This window comes from Suillus subaureus, assembly GCF_016647635.1.
Source record: "Suillus subaureus strain MN1 chromosome Unknown BJ212scaffold_40, whole genome shotgun sequence".
NCBI classification, from domain to species: domain Eukaryota; kingdom Fungi; phylum Basidiomycota; class Agaricomycetes; order Boletales; family Suillaceae; genus Suillus; species Suillus subaureus.
The window spans coordinates 273,703-299,715 of NW_024538596.1; the positions used below are offsets into that span (position 1 = coordinate 273,703).

Below are 26,013 nucleotides of genomic sequence, written 5' to 3' on the forward strand. Positions count from 1 at the left end.
CAGTGTAATACAGAATCTAAATCTTGCTCCTTCTGAAGTCCCGAACTTCATCCAACATGCCTGAGATTACGATTCTCAAGCGACCGAGGGAAGAAGCTGTTATAACCCAGCGGATGTTCTTCAAAAAGACTGCCCGAGGAAAAGTCATTAAAGGTACCTTTCATCTTATTTAAATAGTGCTTCATCTGTTCAAGGTTGTGTTTCCCCTTAGTTCTACGCGAACGGTATCTCCGAGACGATATTTCTTGTGGTATTGACGGCTGTAGGGCATGTAACACGACAGCGCAGACTATCCTTTCGCGTTCTGGGGACACCACCCACAAAGATTTCCCCACTGGGCACTATATCCTGCCCGATACTAATGTATTTCTTGCACAGGTATGCATATGAGTACGAGTTCATGTACGGCGCTGATATCTTACAGATGGACTTGATCGAATCCAATTACTTCACACCCCCCATCATCATCCTACAAACCGTCATGGAGGAAGTTCGTCATCGGTCATTACCCTTGTATAGTCGCCTCAAGGCTCTCACAACAACTGACGAGCGGAAAGTATGGGTGTTTTACAATGAGTTCAGGTCGTGAGTAGTCTCCACCAAACCCCTCATATCGTCGAGTTTCGCTCTGTCGCGGTTAACAATATGTTGCTTCACCACCTCCTGTTCTGAACCTAGCCTTTGATCTTGAAGTCGTGTTCCATGCTATCTTTAAATCTTGGCGTTCTCATTGAGTGTTACAAATTTCCCTCGTTACTGATATACGTGTCATAGAGAGACTGCCATCGTGCGAGAAGACGACGAGACGCCGAATGACCGGAATGATCGAGGTCGGTGATACTCAGATCTGCATCTTTGGGTATATCGATAGGAATTACATAGGTATTAGGAAAGCTGCAGAGTGGTACAATGCGCATCTAACACTGGCACACCCTCCGATCCGAGGTCAACCAAAGTTAGCGCTGCCCAAGGTTGTACTAATTACAGATGACTTCGCAAACCGCCAAAAAGCAGAGAGGGAGAAAATCCCATGCATTTCAGGTATGTATTGTCCGATATACACTTTGCCTCGCTTTCTCAAAGATGCCCTGAAGTGCGCAGTTATGTGGATGGCATGAAAAACTCAGATCAACTTCTCGATCTACTTTCGGCGACTGGCTCAGACGAAGTGGAACCCACCAGAGCTGTGGCAGGGCGTACTGCGCTCTATGCTGACGTGCGGTGAATATGGCTTTGCGATTTCTTGACACTTATACCGTGCTTCGCAGTATCTTCCTATGTCCACCCTCGTAGCGGGAGTCAAAGCTGGTCAACTCCATCAAGGTCATTTCAATGCAAATCAATTTAACTACCTCGAGGTTTGCGACGAATACCTCTGCTCATGCCAGTGTTAATTTCTTTCAGGGTACCGTTCCTGTCCCTGCCTTCACGAAACCTGTCCTTCTAATGGGCAGGGAGAATATGAACCGAGCGGTTCAGGGGGATGTCGTGGTGGTTGAAGTATTCGACGAAAGAGAATGGAAAGCACCGACTGACGAGGTGATCGACCAGGAAGGTAAGCCAGCTTAGTTAGATTGACCAACTGAATGCTAATTTTTCTTCTCAAGCAACACTCAAAAACGATGACGCGGAGGACTCAGAAGAAGAGGGCGACGACCTGATGGTTCATGAGCATGAATCTAAGGCTCTTCGCGCTGAACATGCGAAAAAGGCTCCTACAGAGAAGCAACCGACCGGCCGAGTGGTCGGCATCATTAAGCGCAACTGGAGAGCGTATGTTCCTCTCCTACTTTTGCATTTGGCAGGTTCATACGTGCTTTTAACACAGATATGTTTGTCACATCGACTCTACAAGTCTCACCTCAAGCAATGCTACATCACTCGGGCTTCAAACAGTGTTTGCTACTCCAGTCTCGAGACTTCTCCCTCGCATCCGGCTACGTACGCGCCAGGCACCGTCACTCATTGGAAATAAAATATTAGTAACAATCGACCGGTGGGAAATTACTTCTCGTTATCCGGAGGGTCATTTTGTTCGTACGCTTGGAAAGGCGGAAAGCAAAGAGGCCGAGCAAGAGAGTCTCTTGTTGGAGTTTGAGGTGCCATATAGGCCCTTCGGAAAGGCTATTCTCGACTGTCTACCGCCAGAAGGCGAGCAATGGGTTGTCCCGCCTAAGAGTGCAGCGATTCCGGAATGGAGAGACCGCGCGGACTTGAGAGATCTCATTATCTGCAGTATAGATCCCCCAGGTAATGCTTGTCGGACAACTGCGTAAAACAGGTATACTGACTTCTTGCTTAGGCTGTCAGGATATCGATGATGCCTTGCATGCACGTCGTCTGACGAATGGTAACATCGAAGCTGGCGTTCGTAAGTTTTACATTTTTCTGTTCTTTAAGTTTACTCTCATGATGGTCAACAGATATTGCGGATGTGTCTCACTTTGTCCACCCGGAGACTGCGATGGATAACGAGGCTGCTGCACGTGGGTCTACGGTCTACCTTGTTGACAAGCGCATCGACATGTTACCCGCGCTTCTTGGTACGAACCTGTGCTCCCTCAGACCACATGTTGAGCGATTAGCATTCTCAGTCATCTGGGTCAGACAAGTTCCTATGATATGCTTACTGCGGTATTTGACTAAACTTATTATAGGAAATGACCGTAGATGCTGAAATAGTAGACGTCCGTTTCACAAAATCAGTTATCGCATCCAAAGCTGCATTCGAGTACGGAGAGGCGCAACTTCGAAAAGATGACCCGTAAGCGAGATATCTCTCGACCTACTTTCCTACAAAGTTGACGATTTGACTGTAGAAAACTTAAATGACAACCTCACGCAAAGCATCCGACTACTGAACTCCCTTGCGCAGAAGCTGAAAGCCAAGCGGATGGCGGCTGGCGCGCTCAACCTCGCATCGCCTGAGGTCAAAATTCACCTTGACAGTTCTGAGTCATCCGATCCGGTAGATGTGGAACAAAAGGCGTTACATGAGACGAACTCTCTGGTTGAAGAATTCATGTTGCTAGCCAATACCAGTGTAGCGAGAAAGACTCAAGAATCTTTCCCGCAAACATCGGTACTGAGGTATGCGTCGCCTGTCTGCTGCTTGCACTTTCTCAACCTTTCACAGACGGCATCTGCCGCCGCCACCTACAAACTTTGAGAAACTGCAAGATATCTTACAAAAGCGAAAGGGACTGAAACTCGACGTTTCCAGCTCGGGCGCATTAGCAGATTCCCTTGACAAATGCTTAGTGCGTTGTTCTCAGTCATTTGTACGACCCTGTTGATTGTTCACTACCATAGGATCCCAAAGAACCTGCTTTCAACACATTAGTGCGCATCATGGCGACGAGATGTATGCTGTCTGCGGAATATTTCAGCTCCGGCAGTGTCTCTCGAGATACGTTCGGGCACTACGGTCTTGCAAGCCCAATTTATACACATTTTACCAGTCCTATTCGTCGCTACGCAGGTATGTGGCCCTTATAACACTCCACTTTCTTTGTATTCATGATCGCATTTCTCAGATATCCTTGTGCACCGCCAGCTCGCTGCTGCTATTGGTTATACACCGCTGCATCCATCTCTTCACTCCAAAATGCACGTTGAGCGCATCATGGAAGTTGTTAACAGGCGTCACCGGATGGCACAGATGGCGGGTCGCGCCAGTGTCGAATTCTATGTTGGATTGGCCCTTAAAGGTCGAAATGAGAGGGAAAAAGAGGTGACCGAGGATGCTTTCGTCATTAGGACATTCCGGAATGGTCTTGGGGTGTTCGTGTCCAAGTAAGTTCCATTCATGGTCAACTATTGAAGACGGCATCAGAAACTGACTTACTGTTCCTCAGGCTTGGACTTGAGGGTCTGGTGATGTTCAAGCGGGACACTCAGTTTGACGCGGAGAACTACACCATCAGCGTCCCTTCATCTGATGTTGGGCGACCGGATGTGACGATATCTGTTTTCGACAAGGTGACTGTGAGGATCGAGGTTGAGAAAGATAAGAATACTCAGAGAGGGCGGGTCAAGATGACACTTGTCAACCCCGTGGATTCGAGGGCGTTGTAATTGTAATTGTAATCGTATGAGTTGAAGTCCTCGCTCACCTGGTTTACTCTGAAGTCTGGGTCTGACGTGATGCCAAATACTAGAATGTACTATTTTCATTCGTACATGCCTACTCCGTGGAGACCCGGGATTGCTGATATGTGAGCATCTAAATACGCCTCGTTTCAATGCAGTGCCCTAAGGTTTCTGAAACAATCCTTGTGGTTCTGACATGACGTAATTGATAGGCTAAGCTTCGGACTCGAGTTGACAACCATTCATATTCGTGTCTACTCCAATTACGGTGCCTAGTCTCGAACGCCAGAACAGTCCAATCAGCTACTGCCCATCTCAGTATGGAGGGTAGCAATCCAAAATCAGTGCTGCAGCGACCGCCAAACCTCCGGAACTCGCAAAAAGTGCGTGGGGCAAGTGCAGTAATGCCCGGCGTGGCATGACGGTAAAAATCGGAAGGCAGCACTTGTATGGCCAAACGTCGTCGAGTGTGTGTTCAAGGGTCGTTAGTCCTTCCTGGAGTCACTGGATGATCTTCACCTGAATTCCTCAGTTCCCAACGCAGGTGCAGCATGAATCACTGCAAAATCCCTGATTTTACCCTCCCTCCCTCGATAGAAGGAATTGAACCCGTGCGATGCTCATAGCCAATGTTGCTATGCATCGTGTATACTCTCACTCTTCCCAGTGTTTATAGGATGGGTTCGGGTCTCTTGGGTGATCATGACTTGGATTGGTCGAGTGAAAGCGGGCTCAGCAGATGTTGATGTCTCGTAATATGCACTTTCTCTGTGCATCAGGCCAAGGACAACACTGGCGATGAGAAAAAGAGGAGTCAAGGTCTAGAAAAATGTGAGACTAGTAATTAGAAGAAGCAGCGAAAAGTGCCCACAGAAATCTGGGTAGCAACATTAATTGCCACGCCGAAAGCCGGGCTGCCGGACTGGTACAGAGCGCACAATACCACGATGCTACTGGTATAAATCGCACCAGACTCGATGACAGTATATATGGCAGCTTTGTAGGAATTGTGGCCAGTTAAAGTAGATATATCTCGGCCCGCCCGCCAAAGACGATAAGCGATTCCGGACGTGACACCGATAGTAAGAACAAGATCCAATGCGCAACTAGCTTGCCCCAAAGCCAAGGCAGCATTCGTGAAGGTATGGCCGGTTATCACCATGGCCCAGTTTGCAACACCAGTTGCTGATAGGGGAGACAGATAATGTGAGTGCTTGATCTGAAAGCTAACTTAAGTTAACAAGCCTACCGATCCATACAGCTTCTAGAATTAGCTAGCAGTATCGCAGCTCGTAAAAAGCGCAAGGAGTAGATAAATCAGATCTCTTACCATGACCAAAGCAAAAATCCGCTTATGATTCCAAACCACATAAAGCCTCCAGATCTGTTGTTGCGAGTGTTAGGTTCGATGCCTCCACAAGCCAATAGTTACTCACTAGCAGTAAGTTTAGAGCGAGCGACTGAAAATATTAAAAATGAGACGCGATTCGTGACAAAAATATGATGTCCACGTTTAGAAGAAACAATCCCCCCATCGTCTTCGTCAAGGCTACGTTACTGAGCAAGTATATGATAGTTCCGTCGGGGACAGATATTATAGCAGGATTTGTGAAGGCCTGAAGAGAGTAAAAAAGGGAGATGATGCTGTGTGCTGTCGCGATTGAAATGTGGAAAATGCATGAAAGTGCATTGATCCTGATCCAAAAATATTAAATGCCGGCGAATGATTTAGAAAGTAATTATACGAACCAATACAACGGTTTGTGCCGGCTAAACAGGGCATACATGCATATGCCAAAAAGCACGCAGCTGTTGATGAAAATAAGCATAGTGGCCTTTCTCTTTCTCCAACCACGAACTCACTTGACTCCTGTCAGGCGTATTATCAGCATTAAATCACTACGCTGCCCAGCAAAGGGATGCATACCATAGAGTACAGACTCTAACCAAGCTGCGACTATGAACATGCGATTGACGGATGGAAGTGCCATTTTCGCCGGAGGTGAACAGAACAGAACTCATGAGCTGGGGCTTAGTAAATAGCAGTTCAATGATAGGAGGTTACAGCATCGCGGTCTTCGGATTCAGATCTCCGCTAGCCTTAACGACAAACAATATTTATTGATTTCCAGGAAGCGATCAACTGCATAGCACGTGCATCATTTATTGTCATACACCTCCTCTATCGACGTAGCATTTATAATGCATCGTGCTTTGTCTGTCTCAGAAATCCTTGTGCAGATATTCATCAATTTAGATCAATTCCGGAGCGTAGGCGGCTGGACTCATTCCCTGACACAAAAATCCCTTGCATCGCTTGCCCGGACATGCACAACCTTCCACGAGCTTGCGATGGATTTGCTTTGGGCTAACATACCTGGTTTAAGACCACTGTTTGGCTGTGTGACCAGGCTACATCCAGTGATATATAATCCCAAGTCCAAGGTCAGTGCGGGTTATTGAAAGCAAGCCCATCATTCTGTGTCCGTTCTGCTTATTCGTTCGTTCGCTGATCGAGCATCTAAACACAGCATTCCTGGTCCCAGGGCGTTGACCCATTAGCCGAGCACGAGCTCCATGAATTTTTGCGTCATTCCGCCCGCGTGCGCAATATGACTATATCAGCCAACACTTATTTTCACCTTCTGACCGCCCTCCCCATCGAGCCATGCGTGTTCCCAGGACTGCTGTCGTTATCCTGGATGGTTCAACGCACGAATACAGGAGACTTTCGCTTTTTCCTGTCCCCAACACTGCGCCGTTGTTATGTATCGGAATTCCATCCAGATTTGAGATATTTTGGAACGCGCTGTGCTGTTCTGGAGGAATTTACCATCCTGGGGAATAGTGACATGGCGCAGCTGTCTGAAACTGTTCGTTCATGCACGAGGCTCAGACATCTGCAATGTCCGTCGCCGCTCGACTCGGCAGCATGGATGCACCTCTCCTCCATCCCCACCCTTCTCGAGGTGAAGATTTTCGCATCGCGCATGATTCATCACCCCTTGGACAATCTTAATTTTGCAACTTTCCTCAACCTCACAACTCTTTCCTTCCGTGGAATACAAGTGGCAGCCGTTGTCACAATCATGCAACATTTCGAATTCCCCTCGCTGAAGGAGTTCGAGATGCATGTCCGTGTTTTAGGTTGGGAAGGGGCTGAGCAGCTTTTCCGTGCACTGTCACAGTGCAAAGCATCCCAAACCCTTGAACACATCAACATTTCTTCCCGCGATAGAATTCAGGAACACTCAAGCGACCCTTTGACGGCCATTAGACAGTTTGTTTGCTTTAAGCAACTGCGAACACTGAAACTATCTGCTCATTACTCCATCTATCTCGACAACGACCTTCTTTTTGAGGCCATGAAAAGCTGGCCGCATATTCGCTCCCTATCACTAGTGGATTGGCATCTTTGTCCACCTACCGTTACATTCGGCGGGTTGTTCGCGGCGCTTCGTCTATGTCCACACTTGCAAGACATAGAAATAACAGTCGACGCTCGGAATATCGACATCGATCCTGAAGCCGAGTCATTCCAACATACCTCCCTGAAAAATTTGACCTTAGGCTCGTCTGAGCTCGAGGATGTGAATGTTGAAACTGTTGCTCGCATCGTTTTCTCCATGCTTCCTGCCGTCGACCGAGTTATATATGCAAGCGGCAGTATCACACGAGTGTGGCACAACGTCAACAGGCATCTCGAACTCCTTAGAAATAATCCGTCCTCGGCGGCTGGCCGCTATATCACACGAGTAGCATCAGACGTGAGTTAGGGTACGCTCATGTTCAGGAATTGTTAGCGTCAGATACTTCCATGGTTAGAATGAGGAAGTTGGGGCCCAGAATGAACAAGGCTGACTGTCAAGACATGTTATCTGGACTCAGTCAATCTGTTGTACTCTTTGATTTTCGAGGGGCATATATCAAACATTTGTACTTTACGTCAATATTTTCGATGGTTGTATGATCTGATCAAGTAGTTCAACTGAGCCATCGTAAGCTAGTATTCAGAAAGATGCTATAAGAACCAGGAGTATTGACATACTTGTTCTCGCATGCGGATCGATACCTGGCGTGCAGTGCAAGACACTAATGAACTTGCAATCATGTCAATCCTTGATTGGGTGCGGACCATAGTGACCCATGGTATTGCAAGCTATTATTGACTGAAACTGCGTTCATAAGCTGAATGTGAAGGGACGGTCAAAACTACTCTGAACACGGAAGCAGGAGATCAAAAAGTGCAAGTCGTAACACTCCCGGCACTGGATACGTTGTTCTGGTCATCCCCCCGCTGTCCCATCCGTGCATCATGCTAAAACAGCGCGCACGACAGCTGAATCAGCGAGTACGGCCCTCCCTCTTTGAAGAAGTAAGCCCAACGTATTTGCACTTCCCTATTGGACTGATGACGACGGATATTGGTGGAGCGGCGCGAGCTGGATGAGTCTGTGTTCGCTAGCTGTGGATATGTAGTTGGGGTTGTTCTACGCGAATGCAGACGTAGGCGTGGGTCACTCGTCAAGAGAGCCTACAGTTGGGTGCTATTGAGAGTGCTAGTGAAGGGTGGAGGCGGAGAGGAGATCCGAGGAAATTGAGGCTAGGACTGGGTCACTGGGCGTGGGTAGAACATTTTGGATATAACAATAATAACATTGAGTTAGGGTTAGCAATAATGTGTCACGTGATTATCGATAAGCAGAAGGGGAGCCGAAACATAATTGCCATGTTCTCTACGCTCCTGACAAAATTGTCCAATGCTTCAGACGAACACGTTTCATCGATCGGCGAAGAGCTTCACTTTTCGCATCCGAAACATGCAGAAAGGCTCATCCTTTTCATTTCCTTTAAATAGACGATTCAATACTCTTGTACTTTTATGTAACGCCTCGTTTTTTTAATATCTTTTGACATAGTCGTGTTGTGCACTGGCAGGCCACGAGTAGAGTGTACAACGTCGTCGAATCAAGTTACATAATATGTATTCTTCCCAACGTTTCAGAAACCCATCGTCTCGCTGTCTTATTTCTATTTCGATCTGTCGTTCCCAGTCGAACTCATTGTCAGCCTTGCATTTACTCTCAAGAACGAAGAGGCTCGGACTAGGAATGAGAACGAGACTTGATATTGAATGGCAAAGACGGAGGAGGATATTCGACGGGGAGAGGTATCAATACGCTAATTGAGACGGAGAATCAAAGGAGAACGTGTATGAGGCGTGTAGCTAGGAGTGATTGCGTATGTAAAAGAAAAGGATGAGTATGTACGAGAGTGGTGTCGATAGTCATGTCTCGATATTTACCCCCCTCACTGGAGTGCCTTATGTTATGTAGACGGGAGTAAGAATGAGTGTACAAATTAAGAAAGAACTGCCATAACGCAATAATACCTAAAATCATGCATGCTCCCCCTTCGACACCACCGAATACGGTTGATCGGCTGTCACAAACATCTTCTTGTTACCATTCTCCTTCAGCTGCACCTTCACGCCCTCGTTGTTGATAATACCCCCCTTGCCGAAATCTTCGAGTACGAGACTCCCAGCAGAGCATGCCATAATGAGATGAAGAGTGTTTGACACGTCGAAGTGGGCCCTGCGGTGACCGCGATATCCGTGATGCTCTTTCCAAGCCTCCAGAATACAGTACGACGCGGAGAATAAAGTGAGGATGGTGATAATGGTGAGCGGAAGTGTAGCGAGCAGATATGTCGGCGAATTCTTAGGCCAGCGAGTCCAGCCTATCGTCGATACGAACATGGTCCCAGTGACTTGGGAAGAGAGGTTGTTCGGGATCTCATCATTGGGGAAGCTACCTGTGGCCATAAACCCGGAGCGAAGGAACTGTGAAATGATGCTAGGTCAATTTGGACCATGTTGAGCGGACCAGCAACCTCACAGTGGCAGAAAATTCAACAACACCACGCCAGTAATCCTCCTACAATGTCATAAGAGGTGGATCAAGAGTGTATGACATGAAACTGACGAGCTCAAAGTAGACCTGTGTGTTGTTGAGATTGTCATTATCGATGGATTCGTTACTGGTCGAGGAATAGATGGAATACAAGGTATCCCCAATTGTGCTGCTCGTAAGCCCTTGCGAGTTGATCGACTGAAACCTGGCAACTGAAGCGATAAATGACAGTAGCTCGGCATTCTCTGGCTGGAAAGGAGTGGATGATGTGACCTCTGCAGAAATTTCTTCATCGGAATAATCGGCGCGGACTGTGGTCAACAGGGGAGCAACTTCGCACACGCTTGCTTTAAGGAACCCATACTTGAAAAACCCTTGTGTAAGAATGGCTACAGGAATAGATTCAGTCAATGACTCTAAACGTACAAATTTCAAAGGCTCACCGAAGCTTGTATAAGTTTGGTTCATATTCATTGGTCCTGGACACACAATAGACGGAAGAAAGCCACTCCCTGATGAGCTCGTATTTCCATTTGCATCGACCATGGTCACATATTCGTACGTTATCAGCGTATCTAGAAGCTGTCAGTGAACTTGAGAAATGATATCCAAGATCCAGACTTACTGGTACCACAGTTTGCACCGATATTCCACAAGCGGAGACCGGTGATGGAGTTGTTCCAACTTGAAGCAGCTGCATTGGCATAGATGACGTAAGAGTTGTTCGTGTCCCAAATGTACTGCGTTTGACTCGAGTCAATGGCCCGGCAGCTGACATTGGCTGTTAACCCTTGTTGCGACATGGAATAGTTCCTGCTGAAGCCTTGAGGAATAGGCACGCTGGGGTGTGATCCGGGTACGATTCCTGTGTTGACCGTGACATTTCCACCAGCAAACCCAAGACGAGTACCGTTGATACCCGGAACTCCATCTGAGCCGGAATAATCCTCGATAGTGGGCACAATCCCCTCTAGGACACGACACATCATCGCAAAACAGCTTCAAGTGACTTGAGAATCTGAACCTACGAGTAGATACATCATATTTTACGCCATTGAAATTGAATGTCCTGGGAATACCAAAGGTATACCCTGCAGCAGCAACTCCACTGAGCATTGCACCGATGTCGAGAATTTCGAAAGCATTGTCCTGTACTTGGTGATTCCATTTGTCAAGCCACTCGTTAACTCGAGTAGAGATACATACTGTCTGTGAGACCACTTGCTACGAATTCTTCGCGGAGCAAGGTGGCAAACGCGCTTCCAGTTATGTCAAGTTCGGATCCATTCAGCTGTACTGGCCACATGAAGTAGGTCGGTGTCAAAAGAGTTGTCCACCTATGACCGCATTCAAATGAGATGATCTCGACAATGCTTCCAAAGAAGACACACCCAGCCGTTAAGAGCCTCAGCATCCCAAAGATGAACAGTGTCAAAAAGGTCAATCCTATATATCGATGTTTCAGAATGTGAGAGCCCTGTGCCAAAGCGACACCAGTGCTCAGGTGAATTAGAGAAATGGGCTTCCACATTCGATGTCTTAGTGCCTCTTTGACCGAAACCGTGAAAAGACTGGTAAAAAAAATCAGATCTCACTGAATGATCATTCAGAGAGTAATAGGTAGACAGACGTGGCAGCGGTGACTGATAGCACAGTTGCTATCAATGTAACGATCATTGTTGCTTCTCCAGGATAGCTCCTCATTAACTCGCAGACTGCATCGGATGGAGCAAGGTACTGAAAGTAGGCAACTGCACCAAGGAATCCGTATCCAAATGTCAGGATAACCATCTGGATACTGATAATAATTGTGAAGCGCACAAAGTTGGGGGGAACCTGAAACATCGCAGGAGGAGGCGTGGATGCAGAAACCATGCTGTCACTCGGATATAAATATTATATTTTGACTTAGATACTTGATGGAACACGAGCCTTGCTGCATGCACGCCACTGACACAGCGCGGAACCCGTGACCCGAATTGATACTGCGTATGCCCGAGATGGTACGCAATGAATATCATCAGTAACACAGCTACTCTCTATAGCATCATGGCGAGTAGATACAGACACATCGTGTCGTTTAAATTTTTCGGGAACTTGAAGGCGAACTTGGTGTCAAGGATGCTGGAAATGTAACCTTTCCCTGTGATTCTGTGAAAGGTTTGGATTCATAGATAGTAGCAGCATACATATACGATGACTTGCCTGCCCAGTGTGCTTTTACTAAGAAATCACATTTCCAAAGCGCTATAGGCACTTCGAAGAAGCTCACTGGCCCTGGAGAAATATGCTTAATTTCCAATACCTGTAACAAATCGCACCCGCAGCGCGCGGTGAGTTTAGAACATCCTTCGACCTTCAAGAGGAAGGAGAGGGCATGCGAGTTGACGGAAGTTCCATGTATTGAAGGGCCGCCGCTGCATGTCATGCTCTGATGGTAAGTTAGACCACTTTCCCACAGTACGTTTATTGAAGCTTAAGTGGGTAAGCTTTCAGCGCTTTCATTACCGTTCAGGTTGGAACACGAAGATCACATTGATTGAAAACTAGGGCTCGATAGAAGCCACCCTATGTGACTACGAGACTAGATCTGAGTATAACAGCTCAACGAATCGGCGCAGACGCTATTGTCCCGGATCCGGTGATGTTCTGGCCAGGCGCTTGGAATTCATTATCCCCTATATGAAGTTGCTGTGCCATCGACGTGATTCGTATAGGGCGCGGTTCCGACGACCGCAGTTCAGGACGTTGGGATACCACCTCTAGTCGTTTCAGAGAATTTCCCCTTGCACCCACCGAATCTTATGTAATCCCTCTTCAAACGATCATGGTGCTCAGCTCTACGCTCAAGTCAGGGTCACGTGTGCGTGTTGATTGGAATGCGTCGTCGGAGCCGAATTGCTTGATTCTATGGGTGTACAAAGGTCCACGGCCAGCAACCGCCACATTTACAACCATATTCACGCCAATGTCATTTATGATTCATGGTCAACTATAAAACAAGTCATTGTTTCTTGTCCTCTTGGTTTCTCCACTTCACCAGTTCTGCTCACAATACTCAGCGTAATGACAACACCTAGCGTCACGGTCATGTCCCATGCCGGCGAGACAGGCACATCGTCTACCCCGCCACACGCCAATACACCATCCCATGGTACTAGTTGGATAGAATCCACCCAAAACTGCCGTGGGGCTGCCGTCATCAGCGAGAACATCGGCCTGGTCGGTGTCAGTGCACACCTTTCTTGTTTTATTGAGTAGCACCTAACGTTCCATCAAGGGTTAAGGAAGTCGGCCCATGGATTCAGCGGGACGTCGAGCACGCCAAACAGTGCAAAGCAGATGCCATGCTACAAGCCCCCCTGCAGCGTGCTTCTTGCGCTTCGGAGAATAAACATCCTGAGATTCTGAAAAAGTGCCTGAAGACAGCTCTGCCGGTCTGCAACGGACAGGTCTTTGCTGGAGGTATATACTCTTCAGCCGTCGAGACAGCCCTGAAAAAATAGTGAGTGCTCCATCGCTGATCGGACGTTTTCATGCTTACAATGATTGCAAGCGTACGTCCAGGAGCAGAAAACAACTTCTACGGCCCTTTTATAGAGGCCACCGACATCGCGCTCGTTTGCCTTGAAGAGATCAAGGTTGACGGGATGCGTACTCCTGTCCCCGCCGTGGACATTATCTGTCAGCAGAACGATATGCCCACGTACCAAAATCACCGGACCGAAAAATCAACTTGGAAGCCCGACTGCGTGATTCTTCCTTTGAACAGCGCATGCGCTCCCTTCGAGGATGAGAAGAGCGGCAATAAGAGTAACCAGAAAGACGACGAGAAGCGCAAGGCTCACATGGTCAAGAATGCAATGGCAAAGTCAGCGGCGCCACTCCCTTGGACAGATGTTCTAGCTTGCATCGAGTTCAAGAGAAAGACAGGCAGGAAGAAACAGATCAAACCGCCGCACTCTTCATATAAAGTGAACGACTATGTTCCTACAAAGCCAGAATATCTGCCGGTAGATCATCTTAAGGCTGGAGACTCGGCCCCAGCAACACAACCTGCGTCCGACACTTCTCGTAAGTGATTGTATTTTTTGTTCCAAGATCAAACTAAAACGACCGAGCTACAGTCCTATCTTCCGGCCTTACTGCTGCCCAGCCTTCCCAGGGCGGGTCCAGCTCCAAGCGCGAGGCCACGGACACTTTGGAATCCGCCGCAAAAAAATCCAGGATCAACCCTGATGAGCCAGATGTGACCGTTCAGACCGGTCTGTACGCTGCTGAAATGTTTGCGGCCAATTTTGCTGTCAATTTTCTAATTAATATTAACGTCATCGGTGGGTTCGTTCACCTGTCGATATTGGTCACACTCTTACTACCGCTTTTTTAGACCGATGTGATCTGGATCTGGTATTATGATCGGCAGGGCACCATTCAAAGCTCGGGCATCAACTTCATTCAAGATCTCCCACGATTCATGGCGTTGTTGTATGCTTTACAACGATTCGAGCTTAATGATTGGGACCGAAACAAGGACTTCCTCCCGGTTCAAGTTGAGGGTAAACGCTGCCATCAATTCAGAACCAAGAATGAGGAACTTGGAGATGTGGATCTGCTGCTTCATATCAACCACGACGAACGCGTGACGCACTACGGACTGCAAGGACGCGCCACCAATGTAGTCCTTGTCACTAGCGAAGCGCTCGCGAAGAAATACATAAACATCCAGGATGGGGTGGTGGTTAAGATCTTTTGGGGCGAGGTGAATTGTACTAGCGAGCCGAAAATTTTGGACAAGGCCAAGGAGATCGCCAAGGTGCACAGTACCGTAAAAGACCATATCCCTGAGCTGCTCTGGCACCACACGTTTATGAATCTCACGTCCGCCATCCGATGAGCACTCGGTGTTCCGGAACTCACTACCGGTAGTCGCGTGCTCTATATCCTTGTATTCCACAAGCTCCAACCCATCACGAAGCTTCACAACAAGGAGCTTTTCGACGTGTGGTATCAATGTATCCAATGCACGTATTTTCATCGCATTTATGAAGCTCTTCGTTGACATAGTATGCAGGCTACGTTACTTTGTGGAAGGAAGAAGTATTTCATCGAGACGTCAGCCCTGGCAAGCTGATAGGTGTCTTAAACGACTACGATCTATCATCGTTGGCGGATGACCAGGGTCATCGAGGCAATGAGCGCATGGGAACAATACCGTTCATGGCGCTCGAGCTTCTCTCCATACAGGGTCAGCGAGGTGAAGTCAAATACCTATATCGTCATGATCTGGAGTCGTTTATTTGGTGCTTCGCCCGGATTTCCTTGCGTTACGAGAATGGAGCCCTTCTACCAGTGAAATCGCGTCGGCTGGATGATTGGGCCACTTCTGGCGCAGTGACATGTGACATGCTTAAGCTATACCTTCTGAATAATCTCAAAGAATACTGATCCCCTCACATCAAATCACTTATGTGGAAGTTCCTTGTGGAGTGTTTTGTAGTGCTTGAAAAGGAAGCCAACGCTCGATACTATCTTGGCCTTGAATGGCTTTCTGATAGAGACGGGCAGCCCAATTCCGAGGAATCCGAATCAGATATTAATGGTTTTCTACAGGCATTCAAAAACACCACGAGCTGGGCTGCGCTCAGCAAACCTTCACAGTGATTTTCTTTACGTGTCACCGCACGGTTTTCTGGTTTCCGATACCTGAGTCAATTCCCCGTCTGCGCCTTGTCTGCGGTAGGTAAACCAATCGAATAGATGGATGGTAGTCGTCAGTTTTTCTTGGGTCAATTTTGTCCGATTTACGAATTCTCACTCATTCTCGTCGGAGAGTATTTTAGCTTAAATTCTCGTGTTAGTAGATATCAATACAACTGTTTTCCAACAAAAGATCAGCACTGCACGCACCCACGCTACTAGGACTGAGGAAATACGCTCAACGTACGTTTGACCAATGTTACAGGTCACGATAGACACGAAGAACAGCAGAAGGACAGGCTCGCTGGGCGCCGTGGACTCCCGGCACGCTGATTTTTTGTGCCTGAATCAAACCAACAAGAATTCCAGTCCACGTCATCTTTGGCGCATTCACGAATTTCCAGCAAGCCTGCAACGTTAATTTCAACCCTGGGGCATGTTGTGCATTGCCGCAATCCCAAAAGACGTATGTCCATAGTGGTTCACGAATCACACCGCATCGATCGAGGAGCAACGCACTCCGAGTCGCAAGCCGGATATCTTCAAAATGTCTCCTGGATCGCTACAATTCACGGGTGGAGCGATCATGCATTAAACATATCGTCTTCACTTCTCGTACTGACGAGCACATCGAGGCTATGTGCCGCCCTGCTTTGTGATCACGACCAGTACTCTAGAGCCGGGATCCATACCATCTAAATTTGATGTCGTGCTCGGGGCTGAGCTCTATTTCAGTCACGAGGTCTCAAAAATGCAGCAACCATGCCCATCCGTGCGACTCTAGCTACATCATCTCTGCTCAAGCCAAGCCCAGCGGAGGCTGCGCTAGGGCAAGACGTCCTGAAAGGGAACATGTCGTCAGTCTATTGATAATGCAAAACGTCAGACAAAAGAGCCTATCATGCGTAAGATAGTGTGCTCACACGGATAACGATAAGGTGATCGTTCTTCAGATAATAGCGAATATGATGCGCGTCGAGGGATGCGATAGTTTTGCATCTAAAAGAAGGATTGGAATCGAGAGCTCGCAGAGTTAATGCATGGTCCTGCAGAAGATTGGAGCTCAGGCATATCTCCATACATTATTGGGCGACTCCGCTTGTTTGATCATCCCTTCAATACCCTTCATCGCAGCTCACTCGGAAATTTCCTCCGGATTGGCTCAGAAAGACGTCTTCATTTTCGCTGCCTCGGTCTCCAACTTGGGTATAGCTGATGATCACTATGATTCATTCAGCTACTTTTAGTGGTGAGGCACGGAGACAGAGGGGAGTGATGTACCTGAACCTTTGACTTACGACCCTCCGAAAAATAAGGATCGTAGTGAGTGGCGAATCCTTGTCATGTCCAACATATAGCACCGCAGAGAACATTCGGAGATAGCGCAGCTACCCGTGAACATACCCGTATACCGTGCTGACGGGTACGGTATGGCCACGGGTAGCACATCTCGACACCGTACCCGTACCCGCCATACCCGTGACCCCCATACCCGCGGTGTGGCCCATACCCGTGCTATACCCTAGACTTACCCTTGCAAGCTCACCGGATAATATACTCTCATAGAAACCGAGAGACGCCTTGTCGCTTCCTTATTAACGCTCGGGGCTTGGCTGAAAACTGCGTAAGAAATCTTGATACTGGTGTCCATTGTCGATGGCCACGAGCGGATCCGGAGGGGGTAGCAAATGTCACAGTTTTGCAATATGTCAAGCTCCGTACATCATTCATGAGAGTCCAATGAATGCTCAGAACATACCTCATTCAATCAAACAGCAGATGGATGTCTTCGACGTGCTAATCAAGCTAACCTAAGTGGAAGCTGAATAACACGATCCGTCCTTTTCATAGGCCATCTGCAAATACCGCCGATGGGTGATTCGTAAGCCACCTCAGCGAGATTACGCTGGTAGTTGAAGAGCATATACACCGTGAAAGCATACTGGTAAAACGTGCCTGGAGAAAACGCGTACAGAATCACGCACGTGACCGCATAATGACTAACTTGGATTCAGTCGATCATTGTTCTTCGATCTGAACTAGTATTAAGTAGCACATGCGTACATCTAACCATCGTGCTTCGCCAGTCTACACCGCTTGACTTGTAATGGCTTTCGGCGAGGTTGTACACTACGTGACCCAACCTACAGGCTGGCCTGAACCAGTGCGCGGTATTGCTTCCTTGTTGTCGCCGTTCCACTGTCCCGACAGGCCAAGTAACGAGCACCTTGCCAGTGCGTCATCCTCGACGTTCTCAGAGCCACTCGTTTCCCATGAAGCACCTGCACCGGAATCATACAATGCAAAGGATTTCCAGGTCTTGATTCACTCAACAGCTGCAGGGTTAAATGCACTTGCTGAGCTTCCTCACTATGGTGGCGAGAGATCTACTGTTCCTCTTTGGTCTCAGCTTCTCCATGCACTAGCAAACACGCTGTCCCCAGATGTTTTAATTCTGTAAGTGACATGTTCGTCATGCATCGAACCAAGATTCCAATATCCCTACAGTGAAGATGCACCATTCATTATGCCACGGGTTCAGAACGTGGCGAGTCAGCCGTCAAATCTTATTGACGGACATGCGACTCTTCTTGCTGCACATGCTATCTTTTCTGCGCCTAGAACTCATTCAGACAGATCCAGGACCAGCTCGCGAAACGAGGAAGACAAGGATGAATTGATGTATTCCGCAGACTCTGACTTGTACGATGGTTCAATTGACTCACTCGACCTGCCCTTGCAAGCGCACATGCTTCCGGGCCGAGGCAGACGCCTTTCCGCTGTGGTACCAGTCTTACTAGTTGCAGACTCCTGTAATATTGTTCCCCTACTTTGCAGCACTCTGTACCAGAGACGTGTATGGGGGATCCGTCAACCTGTGGTCGGCCTGTGCTGTTCCAGCACAGATACGATTGCCACGGCCATCTTCGGGTGGCTCGACTCCGATCAGGCAGAGGAAGGCCACATGGCAAGTCCGAAATCAATGCATATTTTTCCACGTTGACCCTCCCTGAAGCCTACAGTGCACCTCGCTTTAGCAGCAGATGCCTGCTTAGATCCCTTGATGGGGGTGTTTGACTTCACTGACACCTGTTCTGCCATCAGCCTCGCACAATTTATTTTGGGTTTGCGCACTCATTTTCAAGATATCGAAGACGCCATATCAATAGAAGCAGTCGATTCTTTGACCCCGTTTCACTGGAGATCCGATTTACCCGACTTTGAAACTCAGCTTGGGGGACAATTCGACGAACGAGTGGCGTCCTGGACCTACCAGGTGCACGTGCAGACGAGTTCTAGGTACGAGTTTTTATTTTTAATGAAAAGTTCGAATCTTGACAGTCGTTTAGTGAGGCATCATCCTCATCTACTCCTCGTACCCCGTCCCCGCTCTTGGATACCACGCTTGTATCATATGAGACCATGAGTTCTCCCTTGCTTCATACCATCGTCGAGGATGAACAACTTCATGATACAAACATTCGGTCAATAATTCAACCCGTGTTACGCTTATCAATACACAACTAACTTGAAACCTTAGGCTGCCCCAAGATACTCGCAAGACGAAAGTGAAAGGACGGTAAGTTCGTTTCAGTTACTCCATTCATAACTTTATTTTACCTGTAGAGGAAGAGGGTCGCAACCACGGTCCTTAAACTCTTCCAAGAGGACCAGTTCATCGCTACAACCACTACCTGAGGTTAAGAGTTCGACCTCATCGCGTGCATCCAGCCCATATCCAAACTCGCAGTATGGAGCCCCCTTCTCGGCTGACTACCGTTCAATGACCATTTTTCGTCTCCAGATTTGCCGCTTTGTCTGATACTGGCCTTAAGGATGGTGTGACAATGTCCAATTGGTTGTTTGAACGCCATGCGTTCACTGTTGGTCGGATCCCGGTCCTCTCAGAGGAACTAGCAAATACGACCGGAATTAACGCAATGATTGAAACCTATGATCAAATGACGGCGTTTACCTGGTCGGACGACATCAAGACCATAGTGAGTTTGCAGGATTGCTCTTGCTACTATTTCTCATCACATCGCGTGCAGCTCTTGAAAGCCGAGGCAGATAGCTCTGTATTGGGCATTAGAAAAGAACTATGCAACACGAACGGCGGTCCCAACTGTCAGTCCAGTACAATCAATGTTCCCTCATCGGAGGATGTCGAGTTTATTTCATGCCGCATTTCCATACTATTGCATGCTGTACAAGGTGCTCGCCAGTGTGATGATGTCGCAAAGTTGCATGGCGCTAATGAAGCCGATCGGCGTCACGAATGGGATGCTTTGCTTCTCAACTTCTTCCGACCTGTTCTCGACCAACGGGATGTGTTGTGCGTGGTTCATATGTCAGGCCATCTTCATTCTAACTATTTGTTTAGGCTAGAGCGACAGCTGAACTTGGCTCGCAATCTTGCTGCCGATGATTCTTCCTTTGCGACACGAGCACAAGACGTTGCTGATGCCTACGAGAGCCTTTGTCACAAACAACAAAGGTCTCTCGTCCCCACCACAGGTAGCTGGGAGCAGGCTGTGGCAGCGCGACACCAAGCAATTCAGTTTTCTGAAGATCTTGCATGTCGCCTTGAGAAAGGGAATTTCGCTGAGGTGATTGCGTATCACTCCTCTAAGGATCCGGGTACTGCAAAATGTGATGCCATCCTTGTCATTCCATGTTCTGGCATTGCTGCTGCAATACTCCAGCGCATATCTAGTATTGACGAGCAAGAAAAGTTGATGAAATCTTTCATGCTAGTTCAGGATCTACAGCTGGAGAAGTCTGATACGAGCGTGGGGGAACCTTCATCCCAGATTGGAAAGAATGTCGGACACAGCCAAAAGACCACACCCGGCAGATCGCTTCAGGTCCCCTCCTCTTCTCGTGTATCGGAATCCCATCGAAACAAGTTGCATAATCTGTTTCTTTATCATCCTGATGTCAATCAAGCGACACAGAAAAAGAAACAATACTTCCCAAGAATATATCCTGTGACGAACCTAGCAGAAGGGATTTACTACTCCCAGTGTTGTTGGCTGAGTACAAGAAAAGGGACGAATCCGCAATTTCGACAGCCATGAACCAGATGAAGACCTACCTGGTCTCTGCAGTTACCTTCCTTTCCGAACTCGGTATCACAGACCAGCCTGTATTTGGACTGGTTGTTAATGGCATGCTTGGTGCGATCACAATGGCATGGAAGGCGAACAGTGTATGTGTTGCCTCTGTTCACCACTTGCGAAGGAACTAACCAGTGATATAGCAAATCTACGTCATGGAGCGTAATGTCCGACACTACGATATCAGAGACCCTCTTCAGGCACTGCAGTTCGTATCCATTCTACCGCGCCTCGCGCGTTACGGCCAGGGCCTCCGCCGTCTATTAGAGAAGCAACTCGCGACTATAGATGTGAACCAACTTGGATCTAAGCCGTGGTCAAAGTTACCCCAACGGCAGGAAGATGAAAGATTGGCGGCAGTTAAGCGGACAGAATTGGAGCAAGCAGTCACACAAGATCACTGATGAGGCGGTGCAGAGAGGAAATAAAGATTGGAATATGTACGACAAAAGTGGAATATGATAATGTTGTTTTTTGTACCCTTCTACATATTATAAGCATGAAGCGTTTCAAGTTGATCCTACGGAAGCAATTCGCGTCGACGTTAGGTACTACCGCGCTCCACTGGAGCAGGCTTGAAGCTTGAAAGCTTGACTCTTAGAACGTAACTGACACCCAGTGATAAGTACTTACATTTATCTTCAAGTTGCCCTCTGAGTGGAACGGCCCGGATAGTATTACCCCATCCGCACATCTCCATTCCTTGCCCTATTCAGATTTTGGGGTTTGTCTTTCTCGCTATCATTTGGGTCGTTTCCCCCCTCAGTCGGTTATCTCTTGGAAATGTCAGAAATTGCGGGCCCTGCAGCTGCTGCTCTGGCATCGCTATGCTCTGACGACGTAATTTTCCTTCAGTCACTCCCTAAGGCAGAACTTCATGCTCATCTTAATGGATCTATACCTATCAAAACAATACTGGAACTTGCACAGCAATACCCGCATTCTAGTGCACAGACAACTGAGGTCGCAGACACTATCGAGAAACTCAAGTCTGGAGTCATCTTGAATGAAATATTTGACTTTTTCTCTTTGATGCCCGCTATCTACGCTCTAACGTCGACTCCGGAAGCAGTCGCGATCGTTACTCGTGCAGTCCTCCAGTCGTTTCTGAACCCCACAGGTGATGGCGCGGAAAGCCCTCAGTGCACGTACCTTGAACTACGGACTACACCTCGTTCGACGACACACATGACGCGAGAGAAGTATCTCACAATCGTGCTTGATGAAATAGAAATGTATCCTGCTGATCAGGCAGCCCTGATCGTGTCCGTCGATCGTCGCATGAGTGACTCGGACGTTGAAGAATGCATCAGTCTTGCCATCGAGATGAAGAACAGGGGCAGAAGAGTCGTAGGCATTGATGTGTGTGGAGATCCACGAAGTGGCGACATGCAAACTTTCACTCAGCACCTATCAAGAGCTAAGGGTGCCGGTCTTGGGTTGACTGTGCACATCGCAGAGGTTTGTGATGTCTACACTGGTGCAAGCGGCTCAACAATGAAATTCGGATTTGTAGTCTACAAAAAATACAACGGAAGATTCTCTGGCACTCCTTAGTTGTCGTCCTGATCGACTCGGACACGCGACATTCCTTTCAGATGAACTCAAGGCTTTGTTCTTCGCGGATATTTCGCAGCCTGAGACGGAATGCAGCTCATTGTCTGAATGTGCAACGGGCACAACAAACTCCCACACACCAGCCGGACTCAGAGATCCCTCCCACCCTCTCCATGCCAGATTTCAAAATCTCAAAGAGGGTTATTTCCTGCGCTTTGTTTCAGATAGCACTGAGTCCGAGGAAGCAAAAGTGCAGATGTCTTTCTGGGCCGATGCAGAAAAATTTTCCGAGCGAGCTGCGATGAAGGATATTCAAGAGATGATCAAACAAGCGGAGTCACCCAATAACGCGCGCGCGAACGGACAGTACAAACCATGCATGGAGATATGCCTGAGCTCCAATCTTCTGTAGGGGACCGTGCATTGACTCTGCGAGCTCTCGATTCCAATCTTTCTTTTAGATGTAAAACTGTCGCATCCCTCGACGCGCATCATATTCGCTATTATCTAAAAAATGACCATCCTATCGTCATCTGTGTAAGCAGGCTATCTTACGCGTCACAGGCTCTTTCATCTGACGCTTTGCATTATCAACAGACCGACGACGCGCTCCCTTTCAGAACGTCTTGCCTTGGAGAGTACTCTTTACTTCTAGCGCAGCCTCCGCTAGGTCTCGGCTTGAGCAGAGATGATGTAGCTAGAGTTGCGCGGATGGGCATGGATGCCGCATTTTTGAGACCTCGTGACTGAACCAGATTTCAGTCTCGAGTACGACGTCGAACTTAGATGAGATGGATCCCGACTCTAGCCTAAATACTGGTCAAAATCATACAACTGCACAGCAGATAGTTGCTATGAAATAGAATGCGACATTAGATTCCTCGTCCGCCCGTTACCTTCAATGTATGGCCAGTCACGTACGACGCAAGTGGTGAGGCAAGGCTGAATAGGTCATCACTTAACTGCAGCAGTAATTACAGCTGATTGCAATAACAAAAGGAACATCATGATGCGTTTATTTAATGGTTGTTTGTGCCTGTTTTGTTTTGTATGATACAAGGCGTTCAAACGTTCAAACCCAGTGAAAACCTCACATGACGAGGTCTGGTGGTATGTGAGAAATCTGTAATTACATAATGCACAATATGATGAGCTCTGATACTTTCTGTTAAGACGTGTTGCATCACATCGTTCTTATCGTACTCTGCATCATTCTCGCATCATTTGTGCATAGTTTGCATTGTTTGTGTTGTTTGCATTGTTCGCTGCAGTTGTATTTCTCATGTGTGACTGTGTCATATCGACATCACACAGATGCAAGAGTATGTTAGTATTTTTTTTGACTAAGTCTCTCTGACTGTGGCTCTATCCTTCTTCGCAGCAAACCAGATACACAACCTCCCCTTCCCCAGTCCAAATGCAGGCTTCAAGCCTACCGATCCCTTATCAAACAAGGGACTGGCAAAGCAGAAGGTTCTCATGTTGGGCAAGCAAAAGGTGCATGCACACAAGTCCAAGTATGTACTCACTATAATCATTTAATCTATTGCTGACCTCGAACAGGGCCCTTTGAACCCCCCACAACAGCTTGACAGAAGAGTTGAGCTGCAGGATGATTCGGTTGGGGACACTTATGAGTTTCCTCCAGACCCTCCTCCACCATGAACACCAGATCCTCTGCCACCCAGTACTCCAGACCCTCCTCCACCATGAACACCAGATCCTCTGCCACCTGGTACTCCAGACCCTCCTCCACCACCCAATGCACCCCATCACCATCCTTGGCCCCTCCACCATGTTTTTGATGTTGACCAGCTTTAGTGGGCTGCCATCCTATCAAAGCACACAGATGCTATAGCCTTCATCAAGTTACTGTGAGAGGCATCATTGGATGACCCTGTGGCAAAACTGGATGATGTGGCATTGACTTGGTTGCGCAATCCATATGAGATGCACCTTGAAATCAACAGCAGGGCTGTTCAACACGGGATTGCAATGTACTTCACATTAGAACACTCTGCTATTGATGCATATGAGAGTATTCACCAATCTGCTATGTGCTGCCTTGAAGGCAAAGCTACACAAATTCCTACATACTACAATGTCGAGCAACTTATTGCGGAATACACTGGTGTTGAATCAATCGAGCATGATATGTGTCCTGATACCTGTGTTGCATTCACTGGTCCATTTGCAAATCTCACACATTGTCCTATCTGCCATACAGAACACTATGATCCTATCAAACTTTGTACCAGTGGTGGACAGATGTATGTCGCACGTCAGAAGTTCGTCACCATTCCCCTTGGTGCACAACTACAAGCTCTATGGCGTGACCTGGGCCAAGCTCAAGAGATGAGCTACCTCCAAGAAGAAACACAATGCTTGCTCGCCAAACTACAAACCAATGGTGGCGTCATTGATGTGTTCGATGACTTTTTCAAGGGCTGTGAATATATACAGGCTGTTCAATGGGGTGACATTAAACCTGATGATGTTGTTCTTATGATCTCACTCAATGGCGCACAGCTCTATGAGAGCAAGTTATCAGATTGTTGGATCTACATTTGAGTCATTATGAACCATGCTCCTGACTGATGATACAAGAAAAAATATGTCCTTCCCAGAGGTTTCATTCCAGGACCCAACAAGCTGAAAAATGTCAACTCTTTCCTATTCCCTGGGATGCACCATCTAGCCGCCTTACAAAACGAAGGTCTTCACATCTGGGATGCATGGCATGACATCATGTTCATTTCGCACCCATTTCTCATCTTCATCACTGCCAATGGACCTGGCTTAGTGTATTTTGATGGTATGGTAGGAGTATATCATCAGAAGCCGTCAAATGTGGACTGCTACTGCTCTCAGTAGCACTTGGGTCACTGAGAAAAACATTGTCAAAATCAATGTTATTGGGAATTTGCAGAAAACGGAGCAATGGGAGACTCATGATAATGACTGAAATGGTCAGAAATATGTCAAATATATGTGATTTTGTGCTAAGTCCCTGTTTCATTTCGCTGACATCAACACTCACTTTGTCCAAAACTGAATGCCTCTCTGCTACTGCCACCATGTCTGCCAGCTCTGATTCTTCCACTAGTATTAGATACCCTCACGATCATCTCTTGACAACAGCTTTGCACACAGATGGATTAGTAGACTCTTCTGCACCAAGAACCTATGCCCCCCAGTCAATTTCCATTCCCAAAATGGCCTCAGATTTGTTCGACGATTCACACTCTTTTCAAGCAATTGGTTCTACGCTGCCAGGCAGTATATCTCAAGTGAGATTTAATTGAGATATGATGTTTCTGATCTGCAGAATGATGTTTTAGGGCGCATATATGCACCAAGGCAGCACACCAACTTATTTTTCAGCCCACCAGATGAACACCCTTCATGATCAACTGTTGTTGTGTCAAGCTCAACTGAGAGATATGCAAAATGAGTTGACAAAAACTATAATCGAACGGGATACCATCAAGTGGTTTGATCATTCTGTTATCGTGCTTACTACTAACTTGTTGTGGTGGTCATTTACAGGGCATCTTTTACTGAACTTATCAGTGTACTACGACTTCCTGACACTGACCTGTTACATTTTAGTCTGAACAATACCCTATGCT

General features: G+C 47.5%; 8 protein-coding genes across 8 annotated transcripts; 6 read left to right on the forward strand and 2 right to left on the reverse strand.

The window, feature by feature from the left end:
* Window positions 1-56: 56 nt before the first annotated feature.
* On the forward strand, window positions 57-4,077 carry BJ212DRAFT_1449160 (uncharacterized protein; the record flags this gene model as incomplete). The annotated part of the gene is made up of 18 exons (XM_041338654.1): window positions 57-153; window positions 212-378; window positions 425-585; window positions 775-830; window positions 883-1,041; window positions 1,095-1,216; window positions 1,269-1,358; window positions 1,405-1,555; window positions 1,608-1,773; window positions 1,829-2,250; window positions 2,303-2,371; window positions 2,424-2,602; window positions 2,658-2,764; window positions 2,848-3,090; window positions 3,137-3,260; window positions 3,313-3,481; window positions 3,537-3,795; window positions 3,858-4,077. 18 exons carry the CDS (start codon window positions 57-59, stop codon window positions 4,075-4,077), a joined length of 2,961 nt encoding a protein of 986 aa, XP_041188418.1.
* Window positions 4,078-4,727: 650 nt separating this feature from the next.
* On the reverse strand, window positions 4,728-6,114 carry BJ212DRAFT_1580153 (uncharacterized protein; the record flags this gene model as incomplete). The annotated part of the gene is made up of 9 exons (XM_041342274.1): window positions 6,020-6,114; window positions 5,956-5,962; window positions 5,842-5,901; window positions 5,604-5,787; window positions 5,529-5,552; window positions 5,423-5,476; window positions 5,342-5,366; window positions 4,964-5,277; window positions 4,728-4,913 (listed from the first exon to the last, which is right to left on the reverse strand). The coding sequence occupies exons 1-9, from the start codon at window positions 6,081-6,083 to the stop codon at window positions 4,728-4,730; spliced, it is 918 nt and encodes a 305-aa protein (XP_041188419.1). The 5' UTR covers window positions 6,084-6,114.
* Window positions 6,115-6,159: 45 nt separating this feature from the next.
* On the forward strand, window positions 6,160-8,260 carry BJ212DRAFT_717709 (uncharacterized protein). Its single transcript, XM_041343911.1, has 2 exons — window positions 6,160-6,537; window positions 6,624-8,260. Exons 1-2 carry the CDS (start codon window positions 6,295-6,297, stop codon window positions 7,866-7,868), a joined length of 1,488 nt encoding a protein of 495 aa, XP_041188420.1. The 5' UTR covers window positions 6,160-6,294; the 3' UTR covers window positions 7,869-8,260.
* Window positions 8,261-9,490: 1,230 nt separating this feature from the next.
* BJ212DRAFT_1303221 (uncharacterized protein) lies at window positions 9,491-11,882 on the reverse strand (the record flags this gene model as incomplete). The annotated part of the gene is made up of 9 exons (XM_041333388.1): window positions 9,491-9,937; window positions 9,981-10,031; window positions 10,080-10,396; window positions 10,451-10,582; window positions 10,633-10,977; window positions 11,036-11,161; window positions 11,214-11,344; window positions 11,399-11,578; window positions 11,638-11,882. 9 exons carry the CDS (start codon window positions 11,880-11,882, stop codon window positions 9,491-9,493), a joined length of 1,974 nt encoding a protein of 657 aa, XP_041188421.1.
* Window positions 11,883-13,097: 1,215 nt separating this feature from the next.
* Window positions 13,098-15,452, forward strand: BJ212DRAFT_1485317 (uncharacterized protein; the record flags this gene model as incomplete). Its single annotated transcript, XM_041340961.1, has 7 exons — window positions 13,098-13,235; window positions 13,295-13,512; window positions 13,564-14,081; window positions 14,135-14,334; window positions 14,395-14,885; window positions 14,934-15,019; window positions 15,079-15,452. The coding sequence occupies 7 exons, from the start codon at window positions 13,098-13,100 to the stop codon at window positions 15,450-15,452; spliced, it is 2,025 nt and encodes a 674-aa protein (XP_041188422.1).
* Window positions 15,453-17,811: 2,359 nt separating this feature from the next.
* On the forward strand, window positions 17,812-21,228 carry BJ212DRAFT_1485318 (uncharacterized protein; the record flags this gene model as incomplete). Its single annotated transcript, XM_041340962.1, has 11 exons — window positions 17,812-18,161; window positions 18,213-18,676; window positions 18,728-19,004; window positions 19,055-19,189; window positions 19,246-19,284; window positions 19,332-19,454; window positions 19,510-19,705; window positions 19,757-20,040; window positions 20,089-20,613; window positions 20,655-20,916; window positions 20,968-21,228. The coding sequence occupies 11 exons, from the start codon at window positions 17,812-17,814 to the stop codon at window positions 21,226-21,228; spliced, it is 2,916 nt and encodes a 971-aa protein (XP_041188423.1).
* Window positions 21,229-21,607: 379 nt separating this feature from the next.
* Window positions 21,608-23,131, forward strand: BJ212DRAFT_1281237 (uncharacterized protein; the record flags this gene model as incomplete). The annotated part of the gene is made up of 6 exons (XM_041331604.1): window positions 21,608-22,285; window positions 22,341-22,438; window positions 22,627-22,639; window positions 22,749-22,789; window positions 22,843-22,918; window positions 22,979-23,131. 6 exons carry the CDS (start codon window positions 21,608-21,610, stop codon window positions 23,129-23,131), a joined length of 1,059 nt encoding a protein of 352 aa, XP_041188424.1.
* Window positions 23,132-24,535: 1,404 nt separating this feature from the next.
* Window positions 24,536-25,835, forward strand: BJ212DRAFT_1449163 (uncharacterized protein; the record flags this gene model as incomplete). The annotated part of the gene is made up of 3 exons (XM_041338655.1): window positions 24,536-24,924; window positions 25,009-25,185; window positions 25,811-25,835. 3 exons carry the CDS (start codon window positions 24,536-24,538, stop codon window positions 25,833-25,835), a joined length of 591 nt encoding a protein of 196 aa, XP_041188425.1.
* Between the last annotated feature and the right edge of the window lie 178 nt (window positions 25,836-26,013).